This window comes from Talpa europaea (genome assembly GCF_964194135.1).
Source record: "Talpa europaea genome assembly, chromosome: 7".
NCBI classification, from domain to species: domain Eukaryota; kingdom Metazoa; phylum Chordata; class Mammalia; order Eulipotyphla; family Talpidae; genus Talpa; species Talpa europaea.
The window spans coordinates 3,306,372-3,329,530 of NC_140074.1; the positions used below are offsets into that span (position 1 = coordinate 3,306,372).

The 23,159-nt window shown below is 49.6% G+C and overlaps 1 protein-coding gene across 1 annotated transcript in view; it reads right to left on the reverse strand.

The window, feature by feature from the left end:
- FUBP3 (far upstream element binding protein 3) overlaps nt 1-17,480 on the reverse strand; it is a gene marked incomplete at both ends in the record, with an annotated part of 44,257 nt that extends 26,777 nt beyond the window's left edge. The window contains 2 exons of the mRNA XM_084236301.1: nt 5,887-5,992; nt 17,397-17,480. Of these exons, the coding sequence (XP_084092427.1) occupies nt 5,887-5,992; nt 17,397-17,480 (190 nt within the window). The remainder of the gene's footprint in view (nt 1-5,886; nt 5,993-17,396) is intronic.
- Between the last annotated feature and the right edge of the window lie 5,679 nt (nt 17,481-23,159).

Genomic DNA, 23,159 nt, shown 5'->3' on the forward strand with positions numbered 1-23,159 from the left:
AGCAACCTGTTCAAAGAGACACAGCCAACAAGGGCCAGGCTGGGACTCAAGCCCTAACCACTAGTCTGCGTGTGCGTCGTGGAGCACACGCGGTTATGGCAGAGCAGGTTCACGCCTTCCTTTTGCCATGCAGCAGGCATCTACCTTGGTCAAAGCACTTTTCCAGAGTAAGTTCCCGTATCTTAAGATAAGGGGTTTAGGCTCCAGGGTCCTTCTAGCTGTGATCTCTTCCTATCCACACAGGTGTACCTGCCCCCACTGCTTCAGCTCTAACCCTTGCCAGCCCCTAATGCTATGTGAATGGCGTCATACAGTACATGACCTTTTGGGAGTGACTTTTTTCACTTGGCATAATTCCCTGAAGAGTCTTCTAGGTTGTTGGCACACAGCAGTAACCTGTTCCTTTTCATTGCTGAGTAATATTCCACAGAGGTGGGGCTTGTGAGTCATCTACTGGCTGAAGGCTATCTGAGCTGTTTGAGGCTGTTACAAGTAAACTGCTATCGAGAATTCTGTGGGGAAACATCAATTCCAAAGAGCACCTGTACCCCTATGTTTATAGCAGCACTATTTACAATAGCTAAGCTTTGGAAACAACCCAAATGCCCAAAAATAGATGACTGGATCAAGAAGATGTGGTCCATATATACCATGGACTATTACTCAGCATTCAAAAAAGATAAACACATGCAGTTTGCAGCAACATGGATAGAGCTAGAAGGGATCATGCTCAGCAAAATAAGCCAGGAGAAAAAAGAAAAATCCCATATGGTCTCACTCATAGCAGGAATCTAGAAAACTTAAATAAGGGACCAGGAAAAAGAATAACTATAAGAAAGAAAATATCAAAATCAACAAACAACTATGAACCAGAGACACTCTATGGGGGATGGGGGGGGCAGGGAAAGGAGGGATTGGGGTCAAAATAAGGGTGTTGTAATTGTATGGGGAATATAAAAATAAAATTTAAATTAAAAAGAGCTTATATAATAATAATAATGAAAAATTATAAAAATTCAAGGTGAATTTACAATCCACAATAAATTCATAATAAAGAGATTAACTGACATAAAAAAAAAAATTCTGTGGGTAGTTTCTTGTATGCATGTCAGTTTTCCTTTTCTTGGTGATAAATGCACCAGAAGTACAACTGTGTGTTGAATGCTGAGCGCATGTTGACTTTTCTAAGTTTCTAGCAAGACTGTACCGTGAAGATGGGCATTCGAAAGCTCGTCAGGTAGTTCTCATGTCACAATGGGTCACATAGTTCGTAAAATAATTTGAAAACCGGTGAGTTCCTTTTAAATTTGACATCTAACTTTCCCCAAGGTGAAGAGGTTATGAAGGGGGTAACGGGGATCGTACGAGTTTGTCGCATTTCCCTCAGCACCGGCACTGCATATTCAGCTCATGCACGTCGCGGAGACGTCTACTATTTCACCTGGTTGGCCGAGCCAATTGTCAAGCCATCCAGGCAGCTCGTACTCGGCCAGGAAGACCCTCTTCTTTTCTACCTTACATGTGTACTGACATGCGCCCGTGACTCCCCCTCACTTCTAAATCACACGAGACGCGGGAGCTTTGCTGAGTTGCTACCTGGATGAAATCAAAATCAGACCCCGCCTCCTTCAACATTTCCGGCCAGTTCCCTACACTCCGCTCCCTACCATCCGCATCCCTGACTGGCTCTGTCTGGCTGGGTGTCCTTTCACAGGCCAGTGCCCGTCATGCACAAAGCAGGGCGGTGAAAGGGCATGAGGAGGGCGCAGACCCAGGTCCTGGACAGGCCCACATGGGAAATAAGGCAAAGACGCGGAATTGCCAGGGAAGGACTCCTGTAAACCCAGCATGCCCACCTGGCTCCCCACCTGGCCTGCGGAGGTCTTCGCCCGAGCCAGGGACTTCGGCTGAGGACAGCCCTGGCTCATTTTCCTGCTGCTTGAAAGGCGAGTCTTCCCCCAGCCCCTCCGACTGGCTGGGGTGAGCTTCGGCTTCACCCCTCCACCCCCGCAGCACGGCCGTGTCCTCCACCCAGCAGCATGTCAGCGCCGAGCGCCCCTTTCCTGGCTGTCCAAAGCAGACTCTGGTACTCGCGGCTCCAGCCGAGGTGGGAGGGACCACGCAGCAAGAATCGTGGCCTCACCACGAACGAGGCCGGGCACCTCTCTCTCTTCTGTGAAAAAAAGACACCCTCCCCCGCTTCTCTTTGCCCTATGGTACAAGCGCTGAAATAAAACTTGGAAAACTCATAAAATACCCTATCCCAATCTTCTGTAATAACTCGCTCGTACACTAAGCACTCTTTTTCCTTCACCCCACAAGAACACCATCAAGACGAAATTACAAAATGCGGTGCTATAGGAAAGGATAAACTTCAAAGTTGGGTCTCTGGCAGAGGGGGCGGCTATTTTCAGAGTTACTCAGTCCTCCCCAACCCCCACAGAGGCACAGCTTGGCGCCACCCTTCCCACCAAGGGCAAAGTCAGGCCTGTTCAAGCCAACTCTCCCAGGCGGCACACTGAAGCGGAATCGCAGAGCAGACGGCAGAAGGGCCGCCACCCACACCTGCCAGCCAGCTCCGGGTCAAACATCAGAAGCCTCTTGTTTTCTCGGGCAGTCAAGATGGCTAGACAGGGGCACCCAAGACAGGGAGATCTGCTTAAGGAAAGCAGGGGCCACCCCCCAGCCTCCCTAACTGAAGATTAAGGCGTCAGAGTTCACCTTGTCGCTTGACGAGGCCAGAGGCAGGTGACGGCGGGGCCCACGCGGCGTGACTGGAACGGCCCTGCTCCCCGCGCCGTTACCGCAGCTGCTGAGCAGGTGGGATGGAGCCTAAAATATATGGTCCTTTAAGAAAAACCTTGTCAACCTGACTTAGATACAATTTAAGTGTGCACTTCTCGACCACTTAGCCGAATTTATGTTAAATTTAGAGCTTCCTTTTCGAGAACACGCTAACTGCTAAAGGGAAACACCGGAGAGAGAGGTGGCGTCGCGGGTCCCCCGCGCGCACAGCAGAGGAAGCCAGAGACGAACCGGCCCCCAGAAGGAGGGCCAGCGGGCCACTCACAAGCTCAGAGCAGACTGTGATTTATTTTTTCCCTGGCGAGATGAGCGTGTAGGGAGGAAGAAGGGGCGAGGGGCGGAAGGCAGGAGGAGACAAGGCGGGGGGAGCGCTGGGGAAAGCGGAAGAGCAGGATGAGGACGGGCTCCAGCAGGAAGTCCCGTGGATCCTGAGGCCTAAAGGTCAAGGAGGAGCGCCCAGCCAGGTAAACAGCTGGGACGGGGGAATGTTTCAGGAAGAGCAGAGAGAAGCAGGTGCCAACGGGGAAGCAAGACCAGAAGGTAAGGGCCGCACTGTCCTGGCCCCAGAAGCTGCGGGGGGTGGGGGGTGGGGGTGGGCAGGACAGGTCCACGTGGGCCCGGCTGCAGCAAGCTGGGGCAGAAGGCCAGCAGGAGTCTGCGGATCGGGAGGTGCATCTTGCAGTGCAGATGCCAAGTCTGAGACACCAAGAGTTACAGCGACCTGACCCTGAGCACGGCCCCGGCGTGTGCCCACTTGTGCTGGGCTCTAAGCAGGCCTGAGAGCTCAAAGCCGCCTTTGGTCACAGTTGAGCCAAGTCCCCTTCGACATTAGGAACAAATCCGTGCCCTTGTTTTCCTGCCCAGCACTTTAAAAATCCTCCCATTCATATACTTGCTCGCCAATCTCCAAGTCCTGAACAAACCCAACATTAAAGTTTCTTTCTGGTTGACTTAAGGTCCAATTATTAAACAAACTAGATGACACCTCCGAAAAGTCCTGGGGGACTAAACTTTAACCTCTGAAAGGTTCGAGAACCCAGTTCCACAGGCAAGTGAGAAAGTTCACATTGCTAAAGAAGTGATCTAGTGAACCTGTCAGGGGAAAACCAAAAAACAAAGCCCAAGCCAAGTCAAACACAACAGCAGCACAGAGCCTCTGGGAATCTTCATGGCTGAGAAAAGGGTGCTGGGGTTCCTGTTTGTTGCTGGTCTCTGCTTTCCTAAACTTCCACCCACAAACAGCCGGCTGACCCGAGAGCGCCGCTGGGTAAACACCAGCACCACGCCCTTGCCAGGGTCTGTCTGTCAACACGTGGGTCTCGGTGGCCCTGCCCTGCGGAAGACACAGACTACTCGAGGGGGCCAGCCCCAGACACCCAGGGCGCTCGCTGTGGGCAACAGTCAATCTCAAATCCTCTTGTGGAGACCAGCTCGGAGAAAAACAATTCGCGGAATTCTGTCATCGAAACGCACTCAGCAAAAGGGAGGATTAAAAACTGTAAGCAGAATGTAAGACCCTCGGGGAAACGTCTAGCGGAGGGATGGGCACCGGGGTGTGGGAGGGCTGGCACCTAGCAGAGAGGCTCTTTCCTACTGTAAAAGAGGCTTAATGTTTAGAAGAAGAAAGAATAACCGCGTTCACTTTCTGATCACAAGGACTCAGCCCCCAGAAAAGGTGGACATGCAAAAAATCATGGTTCTAAAAAAAAGATTAAAATACTGAACTGGAGCTTCAGATGAGATTCTGGACTTACTGGTGACTTACTATCTTCACCTGCCTGCTCCCTGGTTCTCTCTGTCAAGACGTTCACAGACTTGTACTAATTTCTTTCCAAGGGTGTGTGTGTGTGTGTGTGTGTGTGTGTGTGTGTGTGCAAGAAACTTAATGAAGAAAAATCTACAAAATGCCAGTGGTTTCACTTGCAAATATTTAGGCTTTTCTTATGCAGAGGACAGTGACTTCCTGTTACTGTGTGCAGAAGTTTTACACCTCAACTCCACGCACCGGGAAAACAAGACTGAAAGTTGTGAAATGTATTGATCTGGACTGCTGGGAACAGTGGGCCAGAGAGACGCTGTCCATTAACGAGGCATGGACGCAAAGCCGGGTAGCTTCATTTTATTTTGATATTGATGTCCCAGGAGAGGAACTGAAGCGTGATTGCCCTGAAAAGGTTACTCTGCGTTACGGTTTATAGCTCGAGCAAAAAAGCTGATAATGCGATCAGTCAGACTTGGTCTGAGAAATCACCAGCTCCAGTCACAGACAAAGTGATCGCAGCATATCATTTTGGAGCAGCAGTTTAAATGGTCACCCCGATTTCAAGGGCCCTGAGGTGTATCATCTGTGTGCATGATCGTAAACATAACCCACATAAACATACACCCACGTGGGTGCTGCGCCCATAAAATCTTCAGTGTGAGTCTGTATAATAATTCGCTGTTACAAATAGCAGCGACCTCTCTTTCAGAATCCCGGAAGAGACAGACCGAAGAAATCAGTCCTGCCAAATTCTATTATTTTTCCATGTACATAAAAACATGTCCTTTGGGGGGAACAGGCGACGACACTGTAAGTTGTGGCACCTTGACCTCCTCCACGTAACATATCACAGAAACACAAACATACAAGGTCACATGCAGACGATGAACAGATTCGGCACTGGCACACCTCCCCCGCGCACACGCACCCCAGGCTCCCTCTCTGGTCACACCCTGTGGGAGTTACAGCAGGACAGAGGGAGTCTGGGCTCTGCAGAAACACAACTGAATCTGAGCTGTTCTTTGGAAAAAGGGGGAACTTCAATTCCCACAAGAACGAACAGCTGAATCAAACCAAACTCCCTGAATTGGTCAAATTACTTCCAAGTTGGTGCTCAGGGGTCAAGTCTTTACCTGAGAGCCCAGCTGAAGACTCCTGTATTATCAAGGCAAATCAGAACTCAAATGCTGGAGAATTGCTGAGAGAAATCACCCTAAACACTCCCCTCAGCGTGCTCGCAGGCGGCGCGGGAGAGCGCTGAGGAAATGGCTGACGGGCATGACCGGCAGGGGCCAGCCCGCGAGCGAGCGTGCACTTACCTCCATCATCCAGGGGCCGCTTCTGCACTCCGTAGCCGTACACTGAGGGGTCCACTAGGGGTGTGGAATTATTCAAGTGAGGAATTGAATCAATTTTAGCAGCAATCTACAGAGAGAATCAGATTCAAACACTCAGTAGCAGGTCAGGGCTCTGCGAGGGAGAGGCACAGCCCTCCCCGGGGTCTGTCTGTCCCTCCCCGCCCCGCGATGAAGGCCACGTCCGGGTGGGACGAGCGCTTTGCACAGCTGAGTTTTCTTTGGGCCTTAATGAAACTTGTCATTAAGAAATAATAGTTGCAGAGATTTGTTTTCTACAGCAAATTAGTATTTTTAAGTTGTCACAACACAGGTGATCCTGCATTTTATGGGCAAATGGGGCTAACGCCATGAAGACCTGGTTTCAAAAGACTGTCATGGGACACCCTCAAGCAACAGTCCCCGGAGGAAGCCGAAAGCCACGTTTCATCTATTCCTGCGTGGCCCGAAGAGCAAACACGCGAACGGATAAGCTAAATAAAACAAAAATAAACCACCAGGCTGTAAGCCCACCTAGCGGTCACCTGAAGGGGGACGTGGGCTGGCCAACTCGGGCAAAAGGGGCGAGGGGACGACGAAGGGCAGAAATGCCCTGTCCCCTTCACGCCGTGCACGCAGATGCTGAAACTTACAATTGTTATGACAATTACAGTGCAATGTCACTTCAGTAAAAAATAATCTTAAAAACACAAAACCAGGAACAAATTCCCTGACAATGTTGAAGAGACTGTGGCCACTCAAACGTGACAAATCTTTAGGGACGTGTCCCTCCCGCTAACCTGACGGCTCTGAGCTGGCAGCGGGGTCTGCAGAGGGAGAGACACTGACGCTGCTCTTCTCTGCAGGCCCCACGCATGGGCCGGGCCCGTCCGTCCAGACACTTCAGAAGGACTGGAGTGAGCGGGCTAACTTCTGAGTTATTTCAATGTTGATATTTATTATCAAACAGCAAAAAAGCAGCCATTAAAAATTTCTTCCCCTGGAAAGAAATGTTATGTAGATCTTGTTACTTCTCTCCTTTGTTCTCATTAGGAAGTCAAACGTGAAAATAACTCTTTCCTGTAATCAAAGGCGTATTTACAGCAATTGCTCGATGTTAGGCCCCATGCTAAGCTTCACGAGCAGGAGAGAGGCAGCCGGCACAGCTCCCCAGGTCTTCCATGATCGTTCTCCTGAGTTTGTCCAAAGGTGCCCAGAAATCAGAGATAAATTACTTCAAACAAAAGTCCCCAAGGAAGGACGTGCGTGCCAGGCAGGCTGGGTCCAGCCCGTCCCTCCCCTTCGCTGGCTCTCAGGTGCTGGCGAGGCCCCCTTCCTCGCTGCTGAGGCCCCCAGGGGTGATACCAGCCTCTGCTTCACCATTTGTTTTTTAAATAACTCAACACAAAACAACTGTGTGCTGTACTACGGTAGTAAAAGGAAGCAATCCACGTGACAGTGCTGAAGGCCTACTAAGTGCTGGGCTCAGTTCCAGGGTCCGGGCTCAGGCCAGTCCCGGAATCAGTGGCCGGGGAGCCCTCAGCACACGAGCTAATGAGAAGACTGGTCCTTTCGGCCGATGATAAGCATCATGGGAACAGGAGGGAAGGGACATGCAGAGTGCTCAGGGGAAGCACTTCACCAGGGTTCTCGGGAGACAGCTGTCAGGTGACATGTCATTTGAGTCCTAAAGGAGGAGATGCTCGCTAATTCCAGGACCGGTTTACACCGAGGCCCTGTGGGAGGAGCAAGCTTGCTGAGGATGAGCCTGGAAGACAGACCTTCCCGTGGACTACATGGGTTCCACAGGTGGGGAGGCTCATGTGGGGCGATGCAGGGTCCATAGGAGGGTGATATGGGAGGCAACCACAAATCTTAGAAAGGGCGAGTGACAGGCTGATATGTGAGAGAGCCCAGACAAGGTATATAGGTTTCAAGGGGACGAGAGCAGGAGGCCACTTAGGTATTCTAGGGAGGAGAAAGCCACCGCTAGTGAGCCACTGCTCTTGCAGACAGACAGCCGCACCCTGTCTCATTGCAGAGGTGCACAGGGACTGCAGAGCCCGGAGCTTTAACGAAGTTTGCCGTCCCTGTCTAGGCAGAGATAGTGGCAGCCTGCAGAGGTGCTTGTTTAAATAATTAAAATACTAGGGTAGACTGCTGATAGGCACCCCCCTTACAGCCAAGTCTCCGGGCAAGTGGCCATTCGCTCTAACACAAAACGCCAAGTAAATGTGGCCCAACAGCCTCCGACCACAGACCCATGAACTCGCTCTCCGTGTTTGTTCTAGATGGGCCGGCCACTGACTTAGACCGGAAGTCACCTTTAAAGGGCTCAGCTGGTAAAAGGCGTCCGTGCTCGAGGGCCCGCTCCTCCGCCACAGTAAACTGAGCAGTAAAAGGCTAGTGGGGGTTGCAAGGTTATGAGCCCAGTTGTTTTTTAAAGTTGGGCCAAAGGGTTCCCAAAAGACAGTGATGAGCCCCAAAAAGAATGAGGTCCAGGGCTTGTTTATCAGTGGGGCCACCAACAGTGTGGCTGGACCCCAAATAGCTCTCCATGCTCAGCCCTCACCCACTCCCTTCTCATGATGCCCCTTGGCTTCCAGATCTTCCTGTCTCCCTCCACAGGAGCTCCAGGGTCGCTCCCGAGGCTTGGCCCGGGAGAAAGATCTGTTTCAGGTCGCCGGAAGGCCCTTTTCCAGGGCCTGACTGCCCCAAGTGTTGCAACAGTTCCTGTTCCTAATTTTGATTAAACCAATAAGCAACTGAGGCTTTCAGATTTGTGTGGAAGTCAAGTTTGCCTCACTTATCTGTAAGTTGGGAAATTCCTACTAAGAAAGCAGTGTGGAATAAGGGGTAAGAGGAACGGCTCCCAAGTCAGCAGAGTGCATCCAAGCCTGGCCGGGCAAATGGAAGCGCCAGACAGACAATCGTGTGGTATCGACTGTGGATGTGACGCTGCACCTTGTTCTACGATATACTGTAAAGGAACAATGTCCTCCCTTTCTTCCGAGAAATGATGTTTAAAGATCGACCACAATAATGAAAATTAAAATTTTATTAACTGCTTATGACGTGTGAGGCATTTTAAATGTATTATCTCATTTATTCCTCATAATGGTTCTCAAGGAGACTGGTATTATTTTTTTTAAGACACTCTTAATTAACGCTGTGCAAGGACAGCTGATGCCTGGTACCAAAAATCATTATTTTAAAAACTATACCAGAACTATTTATACGACTTGGTTTATGACTTTTAACTTATTTTTTTTTTTTAAAGAGGTATTTATTTATTTATACAAGCACTGGGTACAGTCAAAAGCGCGGGAGGGTGAGAGAATTCACCAGAGCCAGAGTGGGGAACAGAACAGGCAGACTGACGAAGTACTCTGCTGAGGGGAGTAGCGGGCGCGGCAGCAGAGGTCTGCATGTCATGTGGGCCCCTCGCCTGTGCCCGGGGATCGAACTGGCGCTGCAGAGGCTGCAAGCAGCTTCGCAGCCCAGTGCTCAACCGCTGCGCCACCAAGGGAGGCCCTATGACTTTTAACTTAAAAAAATTAATGGAGATACTATTTATCTTAAAGATGCAAAAAAAAAATCTGCATGAGCCAATAAATATGACGCCATCCAGGGAAATTATACATGCACTTCTTTTTTTGATTTGAATACTTTTAAAAAATTAATGTATTTTCTTACTACATCGTTGTTAATTTTGAGACATTTGACCTCGCAGGTGTCACCCCATAGTTCTCCCACCACCGCAGCACCTTCCCTGCCCCATTTTGACCCTTCCCTCTCCCCACTCCCGGAGGAGACTGGTGATTTATTTCTACTTTAAGAGGCTCAGAGAAGCTGTGTGGCTGTCTGAAGTCACATTTGTAAGTGGCAGAAACCACCGAAGCCCAGGCTCGGGACCTGTGTCACCATGCAGAGGCCCCTCCCCCGGAACTGACCCTTGGGGCAGCAGCTTCTGAGGGAGGTGAGGTACATTCCTAGGGAACAGGGCTGCCATCAAGTCACTGAAGCCAGGATAAGCCAAGGCCGCTCCACTTCTTATCTGAACGCATGACCTTGAGGGGACTCTGCTACCTATTTTCCACCACTTGAGTCACTACCCCCTCCTCTGGGGGGAGGCAGAAGGGAGAATGGGTTATCTCACTACCTCGCTATTTTAAGCACAGTAATAGATGAAATATTAATCAACATCACAGTCATTTGGCCTCCACTGCCAGTAAGCAGCTCGTGGAGATGCAGAGGAGAGGAGCACTGCACCGGGAGTCAGTGGGGAGGCCTGGTTTCCCAGCCAGCCTTCCAGCGGGTGACCTCAGGTAAGGCCTTTGCTAATCTGGCTCCTTGGGGTATATACTTCTGTAATGCAGGGACCAGCAACACAGTTTTCTAAAAAGAAAACAAGGTACTTTTGGGTGATGCAAGGATGTTTTTAAATATCCATTATTTATCCATTCCCCAGTTACCTTCTATGCATGACAAAGTTTTCAATTGTGACAATGTTATAAAAATATTTAAAATAAATCTAAATTTAAAAGTGGTTTTGAAATATTAAGTCAACAGAACACTGAGGTTCGCTGACGGAAGAAACACACAGGTGCTGCGCCCATCCCAGCAGCGGTCACCCCGCGCGGCAAGTCTCCATCCCCAGCGTGCGCCCAGGACTAGAGTTCCCAGACCACAGGTCTCATAACCCAAGTAGGAAGCTGTGGATGTCCCCGCAGATGTGCACTTATTAGAACTTTCTACTGAACAGAAAGAGGCAGAGCCACCGGAATGCCAGCAAGCATCCTCGCACTGTCTGTGCTGTTAACACAGCAGCTGCACTGCCCTGGGCCCAGCAGGCGCCACCAACTTGGAACCCAACTTGCTTCCCCAGAACCTCTGCTCCATGGGCGCCCGGAGGGGCCCCGCAGTACACATGGCTGGCCCGGAAGTCTCCGACCCCTCAGTAGGAAGAAACAGTATGGGGCCCAAGCTGTTGGGTGAGAGCCAGCCCAGAGGGAGCCCAGGGGCAAGTGCCAGCTCTGCGGCCGTGGCCCAGGATGTCACAGTGAGCAGGCCATCTATCGAACACGCTGCACACCTACTGAGTGCCCGATGGCAGATTCGTCTCATCTTCGCGGTGAGCACGAAGCTACCGCGGGATGTGGGACTCATCTGCCCGAACTGTATCCACGGGGTGATGAGGTAACGGGAGACCTAGACGATGCTGGGCACAGGACAAGAAATGTTTGCTATCACAATCACCTACTGCATGAAACACAGAAAAGCCCAAGGACCCTAAGTTCGTAGCCGAGTTCCCTGTAGTACAGCACAGTACTCGTGCTCCTGGCTCAGGACCAAGGAACAGAACAATCCCAGGACCACAGAAGCCTGTCCCCATGCCCCCTTTCAGCACTACCCATCTGCACCTCTAAACTCTAATGCCAAAAGTTCGATTTAATTTTTCTTTTTTTAAAAAAAGGATTTATTTATTTATGATACAAGAGCTGGGGTACAGGCCAGAGATACAGGGGGTGAGAGAATCCACCAGAGACAGAGTGGGGAACAGAACAGGCAGACTGACTGACATACACTGCTGAGGGGAGCAGCGGGGAGACAGGAGAGGTCTCCTGTGCCATGTGGGTAGCTCCCTGGCCAGCCAGGGATCGAACTCATGCTGCAGAGGCTGCGGATTGCTTCACAGCGCGCTGCTTAACCCCATGAGCCACCAGGGAGGCCCAGATTTAATTTTCCTAAACATGTATACTACCATCACTGATGACCATTTAGTGAATGAGGAAACTGAAGCTTAAAGAACTTGCAGACTCTGCCCCGAGTCATGGTGCCAGGAAGTGGTAGAATCAGAACTTGTGCTCAGTCTGAACCCCAAGCCTATCTTCTTAACGGCCACTTCACTGTAGCGCCCCTTGGGGACTGTGTGGCCAGATGAGGACACTGAGTCCTTGCTTGGACCTTCACAGTCCAGCGCAGCGAATGACGGCTTTGCCGCCTTCAGAGATGGCCTGGCCGGGCCGGCCCTACTTACTGCCATTATCCAAAGCGATGGCTCCTACGTGATAGTCGAAGGAATGTCAGCTCCTCCTAAGAGCCTTTCCTGACAACCTCACGCCACCCACATCTGCGGGGAATATGCCCAAACCAGTATTGGTGAGCACTTTAAAATCTACCTCTGGCGTAACTTCACCAAGGAACCTAGCGGCTGCAGTCTCTGTGCTGCCGGGCACTCTCTGGAGAGACCTGTTCGATCATCTCAGTACCCCAGGACGAGGTTCCTTAACTAGGAGCTCTATGTGTGGCTTTAGAGAATGACAAACAAAAATACTTAGAAGTATTTCTGAGAAGAAGTTCAAAGTTTCTAAGAGTCTCAAAGAGGTCCACATTGCAAAGAAGTTATAGGGCAGCCTCCTGATGCATAGCGCTGGGCACACAGAAGGCGCTGGTTGACGCATGCTAAATGCAAAGCGGATCTGGGAGAGCCCGCCTGCATGCCAAGACCACCAGGCCTTTGGTGGGTCCCTGCACCAAAGGCCCCAAATATGACACGTCCAGAGTTTTCTCCCCTGTTCCAACTCATTCCACCAGTATCTCTTCGATGTTCTGTCAAAGATTCTGTGGCACGCGTGTCTCTGAGGTGGACAACCCCATCACCTCTGCGCGGGAGCCAAGTCCCCCCCTTAGACCTCAGGGGCTGTGAGTCCAAGAGCCACTGCACGTCCTAACTCTGGGCACCTCCGAGACAACAGCTTTACCAAACTTTGGCTCATTATTTCCAAATCTGAGAACAGGAGCCAATGTCACCTGGCTGTTGGGAGGCTCTACTCCCGCGACGGTTAAAACCAGCTCCAAACCAGCCTTATTTACCACTGCGCTGGAGCAAGCGCCGGCACGAGGGCCCGGACTCCGCGCGTCTCAAATAAAGGCCGGGAGTGTGAGTCCCCTCGCTGCTCCCACGGACGGTCCTCAGACCTGCGAGGGCCCGGTCATCTCTGGTAGCAGGGTGCAAGTGCAGCTCATGCCTGTACTTTCCCAAGAGTCTTTATCTAAGCAAACTCCAAATGCAAAACATTTTTAAGAGGGACGATTGTGAGAGAACTGCCTGGAAAAGAGGGGTGTCTACGTGCACACCCTCCACGCGCTAGAAAGAGAGAGAATACCATCAAAATTTTGTTCAGATCCAGCGAGACGGAAGTTGAATGTTGGTAGGCCTGAAGAAACCGCTGAGATTATCTGGCTCAACATTTCCTGAAGCTTGATCCACAGAATATGATTTGGTTCTATAAAAACAGGCTGCGAGGTGACCTAACTTCAGGACATTTACAACACACGCCCCAAACCTCTGAAGGGGTTAATGCACGTGAGCTTGGATGGCACCAAGAAACACTGCAACAAAGCAGCCTCTCCCCTTTAACTCTGCATCCCCCAGGCTTCTCTGCAGGAGTCCTGTCCCATGGACCATCCACTAACAGCCTGGCGGCCAAATGCTGGGAAGGGCCGGTCCGGGTCATGCAGTTATTGCAGCAGCCTCAGGCCTCCTGACTCTCCATCTAGAGTACTTTCCACTAGAAATTCCAAATAAAAGCCAGAGCTGACAGACGTGTATCTGGAAAAGGATCAGGGAAAAAATGTCAGTGAGACACCCCACTCAACAGCGTCACACAGCAGCCAAGGGTGGGGGTGAAGGCCACCTGGAGGCCAGCGTGCACCCAAACGGGCCGCTGTTCCTCAGCCTCTACCGGGGAAGGCCACACAGAATGTGGGCGCAGTGTGGCCAAATCTTCTATAGAAAAACTATGAATCTCAATTTCCACTTGAAACCCTTCAAGATCCTACATGTTGGCGCCCACGGTCAAAGCCTTCCTGCAGACCCACTGCGCGCACCCCCACCTCAGGGGCCACCAGCTTGCGAACTCTGATGTAGACTAACTCGCAAATACAAAATAACTGAGACTTCAGAAGAAACCGAAGCGTGATGACACCCAGGTGCCATCGAAGTTTAGAGGAAAGTGGGGTTTAGCTAACATGAGAACCACCTGAGAGGCATCCAGTGCAATGGCCCGCTCCTTTAATGGTCCCTTTCAAAACCAAATGTGAAGTTCAGTGCTCCTGTTAATGTGGGCGAAGCAGCGAGGGCTCACTCTCTGCAGGGTGCTCTACTGGGCTCCTGTAAGCAATGACACGGGAGCAGGCACTACTTCCTGAAAACACCGCTTTTGTCCCAGTGTTTGAGAAAGTTAAATGCGAGCGCACGGAGGAGTTGCAAGTCACTTGAAATGATGTCTCAACCATGTATGAGACGTGCGTGCGTGTGTACATACGCATATGCTCGATGGAGTATAAATGATATCAACTGAGCATTCAGTACCCTTGACAAGAGTCAGAAACTTGGTATCTTAAGTGAGCAAAGGCAGCATCTCTCACAGGGAGTCCGACAGCCAAAGAACAGAGGCTTTTCTTTCACTGGCGGAAGCGGTGTTCTCTTAAGGGGCAGCCACCTGCTTCTCAGGCTCACAGTGGGAACCAGCAGCGCTGGGAGGCATTTTCTGGGTGGACATCAACATTTCCTGGAAAATAATAGGTTCGAGGCCTTAAAAAAAAACCTGTCAAAATGTCACTTTCTATCGATTCTACAGTGGCCTGGTCACAATCATTTGGGTGCCCAACTCCACGGGGCACCAGTTACCTAGTATATGTGTGAACAGAATTCTCTGCACATATGCAGCACAGAGGCCATACAAAGTCTAGATCAAAGTAAGACTTTAAAGTACTAAAAGACACGAGCGATTTGGCCAGAGACTTTCTTCCATTTGGGTGACGACCAGTCGAGGCTGCTGGGCTGTGTCTTGCACGTGGTGTGACACCACCCCGCTAATAGGCAAAAGCACGCTTTTGACGACGGACGCTACCAAACTACCAGCAGTGGGCTTTCTGGGAACATGGTTAGATGTTTAGGAAATCCAAGCAGAACAAAGCGGAATTGCATCTCTTCATCCATATTCTCCACGAGCTCCCCATGTAACCTAGTCAAGGTGGACCGTAGGGAGGCCGGGGGCCGGGACACCCGACACTGCCCTTACCAGGATCACGTCCTGGCTAGCATCCTGCCCTTTCTAAACAACTAGTTGAAATACTTTTATTTTTGTGAACAAGTCAACGGTTTGAGAGAACTGGACATGGGTTGTTCTTCAATACTTAGAAGTTTTAGATTCTCATCAATGGGGCTGAATCAGATTATAATGCTATACTTTGTATACTTCCCAAGTGAATGGAGGCAAGTTACCTGTTTGTACCAAACACAATTAACTCACGGAATTTCACACTGCTAGGGGACAGACTTACTTTTTTCACATTTCCAGAGGTCCTCGAAGAATATCACTGAGTGAACTAACATTGGTTTTCTCTGTTGAAAGGGATCCAAAAGATATATACAAGGAGGTTTCAAGATGCCAGTGAATTAGGTGCTGTACCCCACATACTAGGCTTAACAAGAACTGGAGGTTCAAATCCCAGCAGGGTCAACTCAGGCTCTATTACAATTATCTAGATAAATTGGGCCTCAGAAAGTTTACTGGGCTCCCTGACAAACTTATGAGGGTCTTACAGACTGTCACTGGCGTTGAGGACACACAGGAGGGGAGAGAGCTTAGCACTGATTTAAATAAATACACTGTCTTTTATTTCCATTAACTGAGGATGGAGGGGAGTCACACCTTGTAACCTGTTGTGTATATGAGGGAGAGGTTGAACCACCATCATCCAAATGCCCAAATGATACAAGATCCTTTCAGGTAAGATGGACTATCAGTACACAGTATGTTAGATTCTAACATCCCATTCCTGCCAAATGCAAATCTACAAATAAACCTAAAATTACCCACAAACCTGGTTTTTTTCCTTTAGTTTTTAAAGGCCATCAAATCCTGGGAGACAGTATCGACCTCCAGTTGTTAATATTCAGAAGTAACACTGACAGCACGGTCTCCATGGGGCTTAATACCGTTCCGGTCAATGGTGCACATTTCCAGTGAAGTTTTCTCTGCTAGTAGTAAACACCACTGCTTCAACAATCCACATTAGGTCAGCATTTAACAGAGGGTCTCCCTCCCTCACGAGCAGGTTGTCCAAGAACATGAGTTCAACCATTGGCTCAAGAGAAGCAGAGTCTTCTCAATGGTTCGAAATTCATTTTATGTTCAACTACAGGCCTTCTGCAAACTGAGGATCTGAGCTCTTTAGATAGTGACTATAATTCTTCCTGGATACAGAAGGCCAACAAGGTGGTTGTCACTCATCAGCCCAGAGCGAAAGCCATTACATATTAGTAGCCAGTGAGAAACAAGGTTCAGGACCCTGTGCTGTAGAGCAGTGCAACACGCCGGCACGCAGAGTGATGGAGGGAGCTGGATGGCGTGTTCATCCATTACAGCCACTGGTTGGCTCTGAAGTCTAAGTAAGATGGATACTCACTACTGGGCTGGCTGGCGCCTAGGCAGTAAGTAACAAGTCATCAGATAGAATTTTAGGTGGAACCACAGGTTTGGAAAGTTCTGGGATCCAATATAATGTCTACAGGAACATCAGTATTAAAATGAAAAGTCAGTATCTGAGAAACACGTAGGGTTCCCTCCCCTGGAATACTGGAAAGAGATGGAAAGACCATATCTTCAAGCGCCCGAGTAGAGGAGACCTTCTTCTAATACAATGACTCCTGTGGCTTTCTGTTAGGAATCAAGCAGTAATTAGTTATAGCCCAAATTTTGTAACGCCAGTTAGTATGCCTACAAGTAAACAGGAAGAGATGATGAGCACAGGACACTCAGCAGATGTTGAAGGGTTAGGCCTAACTTGTTAGTGAGTTTCAAAAACAAGGATACCTTCTGTTCTGAGCACCGTGCCAGAACCAAAGATTATTTCTGGCAGGTTCCATGTTGGTTCTCCAGGAAGTTTACCACCTGTGAAAACTGTTTCACTCTGACAAAATGCGCGACGCTGTCAGATGGTAAAGCTTCGCGGCTGGAAGAGGCCCCCCCTCCTGCTCCCGGAGGACGGGGAACTCCTGCCCATACGGATTCCTGCGTCTTGCGAGCCACCCACTCCCGCCCCACACCCCTCTCCCCGCTCCCGAGTAAAGTAACCTCGAGTTCCTTCCCTTCCACCCTCGAAATACGGACAGTCCAGAGCAGCGTCCCCACGAGGGGCAGCCGCGGAGCCGGCCTCCCCGCGCCCTCCTGGCGCCCGAGCCCAGGCCGCTGCGCGGGGCCCGCCGGGCGGGGACGGGGGCGGGGGGGGGGCCAGCGAGAGCCTCCCCCGCGGCCGAGCGCGCCCGGGCCTCGCGCGGCGCCCCGGCCCTCGGCCCGCGGGAGCCCCCGGAGCCCCTCGCCCGGCCGGGACGTCAACGCCGGCGCCTCCCGCCCGGCCGGCCCCTCCTCCCCGCAGGCCCGGCCCCGCCTGGGCACTCGCCCCCGCCGCGGCCGCGCCCGTACCTGCCGGACCCGGTGCAGCGCGTCCACGAAGCCCTCGGCCTTCATGCCCACCGGCGCGCTCTGCCCCTGCACCAGCTCCGCCATGGCCGCCCCGCCGCCGCCGCCGCTCGGCTCCCCGGTCCGGCCTCCCGCTCCGCTCGGGACCCGTAGCCGGAAAAGGAAAGTCGCCGCACTTCCGGCGGAAGGAGGCCGGGCGCTCAGCGCCGGGAGTCGCGCCTGAGGGGGCGGGGCCAGAGCACGTGACCGCGCTCGGGCCGGAAGTGAGGGCGGGGCCGCGGCGGGAGGGGGCGGGGCCGCGGCGGGAGGGGCGGGGCCTCGGCGGGCGGGGGGCGGTCCCCGGGGAGGTCCCAGCGCGCCGGTCCGCGGCGGGTTCGGAGGGGCCGGTCGCGACCCCGCCCTGCCCGGGAGCGACTCGGGGCCTGGCCGTGGGCCTGGGGTCTTGACAGCCCCCCGAGGCTCGGGTGTCCGGCTGGCGGTCGGGGGGGCACGCGGAGCGCTGACGTGGCTTTCCCAAGGCTGCCCCCGGCCGCCCGGGGCCCCTGAGCGCCGGACCCGAGCCCCTCCCGACATGGCCCGCAGCTCGGGACTTGAGCGCTTCGAGGCGACACCGGAGGCCCCGAGGGGGGCCGCGGGCGCGGGGCAGGGCCCGCGTGTCGGTGCCCACGTGCGCCGCGAGCCCTGGCCCGGGCTCCTGCGCCTGGGCGGGGCCGCACCTGGCGTTGCCTGGCAACCCCTCGGGAGGGACGCTCCTGCCGACAGCCACGTGGCCGCGGCTGGCACAGTCCTTCAGCTCCGACCCGCGGAAACGCAAGACCCCCCGACCCTCCTTGCTTCGGTGCCTGCTGAGTGCAAACCGTGTTGCAGGGAGGCCTCTTGCACTGCCTCAGTAACTTTTTTTAAAAAATGGGAGTAAGAGGTACAGATTTTTCAAAGCAAGGGAAGGAATCTCACGGCTGGAACACACTTGAGCCTTTTATAAGTGAGCAAATAAACTCCCCCCAAAACGTAACTGGGCCTCAGGGCTTCGATGCACATCTTGTTAGTGGCCGGTTCCAATCAGGCGCCCACCTTGGATTAACAAGATTGCCCTCATGATTCGTGTGGCCCAAGCTCTACGCTGCTAATGAGTTATATTTCAGCAAAGAGTCGTGTTCAAACATCTTGAAGTTACCTACGAGATGAAAGGAAGAAAAAGAAAGAAAATGCGGTTGACTTCTTTTGGTGACCTCTTGGATCAGCGTGCTTGGAGAGCTTTGGGTTTTGGAAAGAAGTGTGAGGAATAATCGACCAATAATCAAAGCGTACTGCTTCTTTTGTTAATGACTTCACTACTGGACTGTGAGTTTCTTTCCTGCAGAGACTGAGTCTTAATTTCACCTGTCTCCCCATAGTTCGGCACACAGTAGGGAAACTTTTTAGGAAACATCTTTTGATTGTTTGAATAATTCCTGGATCATGGGAAAATTAAAAAATTAGGCAAAATTGCAGTGTCGAAGATCATCACTTTCAGACAGAATGTTTCAACCCATGGAGGAAAAGGAGAGTTGGCTGTGTTGCTGTTATTGTTGAAATACTATCACGAGACAAGAACAAAACACACCAACACATTTCTCTGTGGCCAGTTTGAGTGTGTTGAATGTTCTAACTTTGCTATGCTTGCAAAAATCAAGGAAATGACATCAACTTTCAGGAATGGGGATGGCTGTACTGACCCGGTATCAGTGGTAACTTGTGTTTTGAATACATTTTTAAATCTCTGAGGTGAGTATGTTGATTCATGCAAATTCCAGCTGGCTTCTCCTTGGAATATAAATAATGAAAACAGAATTACTGGCACCAATATAAGCACAAATTCCAAAGTTTAGCCCGAAGACCACAGAATGCCTAAATAGGAAAACAATTCTCTTGTACTGGTTGAGTAACTTTGGGCATCTCTCGTAGTTCTCAGGACTCAGTCGAGGAAGATAACACAGACCCAGTGTGATCCACTGTTTTATGTTCCACTGACACCTTGGAGTTCATCTTGGCATTTATCGTGATCATTTTTAAATCACTGTGTAATTGTTTGCTTATTATCTGTCTTTTCCACTAGCATAAAACCTCATAAAGGGATCATGCTGACCTTGTTCATCGCTCCATCTAGCACCTAGCACAGTGCCTGGCATTTTGTTGACTCTCCATTATTTGTGAAATGATGTTGCCCAAATTGGGTAGGAAGAGATTCTCAGAGGTCAACAAAACCCACGTACTCTGGATGTGACTAGCTTTGCATATGAGATGGTCACCTAAATAAATCATTCTGCCCTGGGACTTGAGACATTGAAATGCCTCCTGACATTAAGATGATGTCACTGATGACACATGCCTCCTCCTTCACCATAAGTAGAAGACACTCTAAAGTGAAATTGTATCAGGAGAGCCTAGATTGTGCTTTAGTAAGAAGCCTCAAACCTTCAGTGACTTACGACAATACAGGTTATTTCTCACACGGACACCACTGTTCATGCTACAACAACATTGCAGCTGGGTTTGTCTTGGCTACATGTTGTCTTCACTCTTCAGCCAAGGCTGGTAGAACAGCCTCTGTCTCAAACATTAAATGACATCGAGGCAAAGGGAAGAGAGCTTGGCAAAGCATGAGCTGCCTTTTAAAGCTTCTGCCTCTAGTGATATGCTTGACTTTCATTCACATTTAATTCACATTCACTGTAATTGACTAAAGCAAGCCAGATGGTGAAGCACTGATCAACTAGCAGACATAATCCACCTTCAGGGAGCAAACAGCAAATACTTTTGAAGAATGATACAATTTTCCAAAGAAATCAAGAGAAAAATATGTATGGGGAATGTGGCAGAGTAAACCTCTACCCTGAAGGATATGGCATGGTAGTAGCCAGGATTCATTAGTATCCCAAAGATCTTTGGTATCTGGTCATCTGTAATTTGGGGGAGCCTCATATTATCATCCCAAGATCTATACTGTTTTTCTTTATCCCTGAGACAGAAATAATTCATAGCAATACCTCTTTGTGAATGGGTTGTCTCCATTGAGAGATTTTTCACAGGTCCCTAGACCAGACACATCTTTTCCAATGTCAGGTGTCCACAGTAATTTCAAGTACGGACTAAAGAGCATGTCAGCATGAAATCTAAAATAAAGGAGAGTTATTTAAACTCTCTATTAGAGGCCTCCCTGGTGGCACAAGGGGTTAAGTTACAGCACTACGAAGCTATCCACAGCCGCTACCACACGAGTTCGATCCCTGGCCAGCCAGGGAGCTACCCACATGGCACAGCAGACCTTTTCTGACTCGCCTGCTGCTCACCTCAGCAGTGTATTTCAGTCAATCCGCCTGTTCTGTTCCCCACTCTGTCTCTGGTGAATCCTCTTACCCATCCCACCTCTGACCTGCACTCCAGTTCTTGAATGCATAAGTTAATCTTTTAAAAAACAAACTCACTATTAGTTATTTAGAATAAAGATACTCCTTGGAGCCATATTAAATGATCTGATCATTAGAGAGTTACTCTGTGTCTTGTAAACAGTAAGAATATCATTCTTGCCCTCATACCATCCTACTCTTCAGAGACTAAATACCCTACCTCAGGTAAGTTCCTAATCACCCCCCAATGGCCCCACCTCTATTATATCACATTGGACTTCAGGATTTCAGGATATGAATTTTGGGGGACACAGCTCATAGCAAATGTTGAGGATTCTTTGTATATATATAATGGGTTTTTTTTTGTAAAAAAAAATCATAAGATATGTGATTTGCAACTATTTTCCTTCTATCTGTGAATGTCTTTTCATTCTTTTGAAGAGCATAATTCCAAATTTTGATGATGCCTAATTCATTGTTTTTTTCTTTTGTGGATGATATTTTTGGTGTTTAATCAGAGAACAGCTTAATCCAAGATCACACGACTATGTCTTCTTAAAGTTTTAGGTTTTATATTTAGGTCTATGATTCATTCCGAGTTAACTTTTGCATAAGGTATGAGGTATGGGTCAGATGCACTTTATTTTCATAAAACTGTCCAATTGTTTAAACAATGATGTAAAAGGAAAAAAAAATCTCTTCTCCATTTAATTCTTTTGGTGAGAGAGAATTGATTTATGTACATAAATTCCAATGTCAGGTGTCCACAGTAATTTCAAGTACAGACTAAAGAGCATGTCAGCATGAAATCTAAAACAAATGAGAGTTATTTAAACTCTATATTAGTTATGTATATAGGTGAAGGTCTAGCCTAGACTTTTTTATACTGTTCCATTGACATGTGCCTATCTCTTCACACTGTTAGGGTGAAAGGATGTCCTGAGCAAACTCCATACAGGGTTTGTGGACTGCACCCCCACTCCATCAAGTCACCAGGAACTACAAATACCATGATCACCAAAGGGAAGGTTTCGAGGACCTGAGGGCAGAGTTAAGCAACTATGTTCTCTGTTTGAGTATTTAACTGGCCATGAGGCCGGGGGTCTCTCTCTTGGCCAAGCGGTGTGCTCAGTTTTTCACCAGCTCAGAGGGTCATTGGGATTCCAGACCAGCGGAATGGGTAGGACACATTTACGAACTTATCTCCCTCTTTTCTCCCTGAGTTATTCATTTCCCCAGTTCCCCTTCCCTGGTAAAATAAACCTTTTATCCACCTTTTGTGTGTGTCTGCAGTTTAGCATTAATAAATCCCCTTTAAGCACGCCGGTGAGAACCCACAGTCAGGCAGCCCGTTTTATATCGGGGTTGCTCTGTAACAATACCATGTTGTGTTGGTTACTGTAGCTTTACAGTAAAATTTAAAATTAGTGAGTCCTCCAATTTCGTTCTTTTTCAAAAATTGTTTTTTGGCTATTGAAGACTCTTTGTGTCAGCATGCAAATTGTAGAATTAGGTTGTTGAGATCTGTAAAAAAAAAAAAATCCTATTGAGAGTGTGTTGAATATACAGACCAGTTTGAGGAAAATTATTATTCTAGCAATGAGTCTTCCAGTCCATTAACAATCTATAGCTCTGTATTTATTTTGGTCTTCTTTGGCTTCTTTTTCCGGGGTTCTGCACACACTTTGTTAGATGTGCACCTAAATATTTCATGTTTTTGGTGCTAGTGTAAATGGTACTCTTAAAATTTTGATTTTCAGTTGTTTGTTACTGGCATATAGAAAAAATACATTTTTCACATTGATCTTTTTTTTTTTTTAAACTTTTCTTACAATTTTTTTTTAAGATTTATTTATTCATTCATTAATTCATTCATTTATTTCTTTATACAAGCACTGGGAACAGTCAGAAGCACGGGAGGGCGAGAGAATTCACCAGAGCCAGAGCGGGGAGCAGAGCAGGCAGAAGGGCTGAAGTACACTGCTGAGGGGAGCAGCGGGCGGCAGGAGAGGTCTGCGCGCCATGTGGGACCCTCCTCTGGTGGCCGGGGAGCAGCCGGGGATTGAACCGGCGCTGCAGAGGCTGCGGGCAGCTTCGCAACCCAGCGCTCAACCGCTGCGCCACTGGGGAGGCCCGTTTCACATTGATCTTTTATCCCTAAACCTCACTAAACTCACTTATTAGTTGTAGTAGCTTTGGGGTAGATTTATTGAGATTTGCTATCTAGATAATTATGCCATCTGCAGATAGAGATGGTTTTATGTCTTCATTTCTAATGTCTTTCACTACTTTTTCTTGGCTATTGAACTAGCTGGACCTCTTATAGTCTCAAACACAAGTAGTGAGAGCAGACAGTCATGAAATGTTCCTGATCTTATGG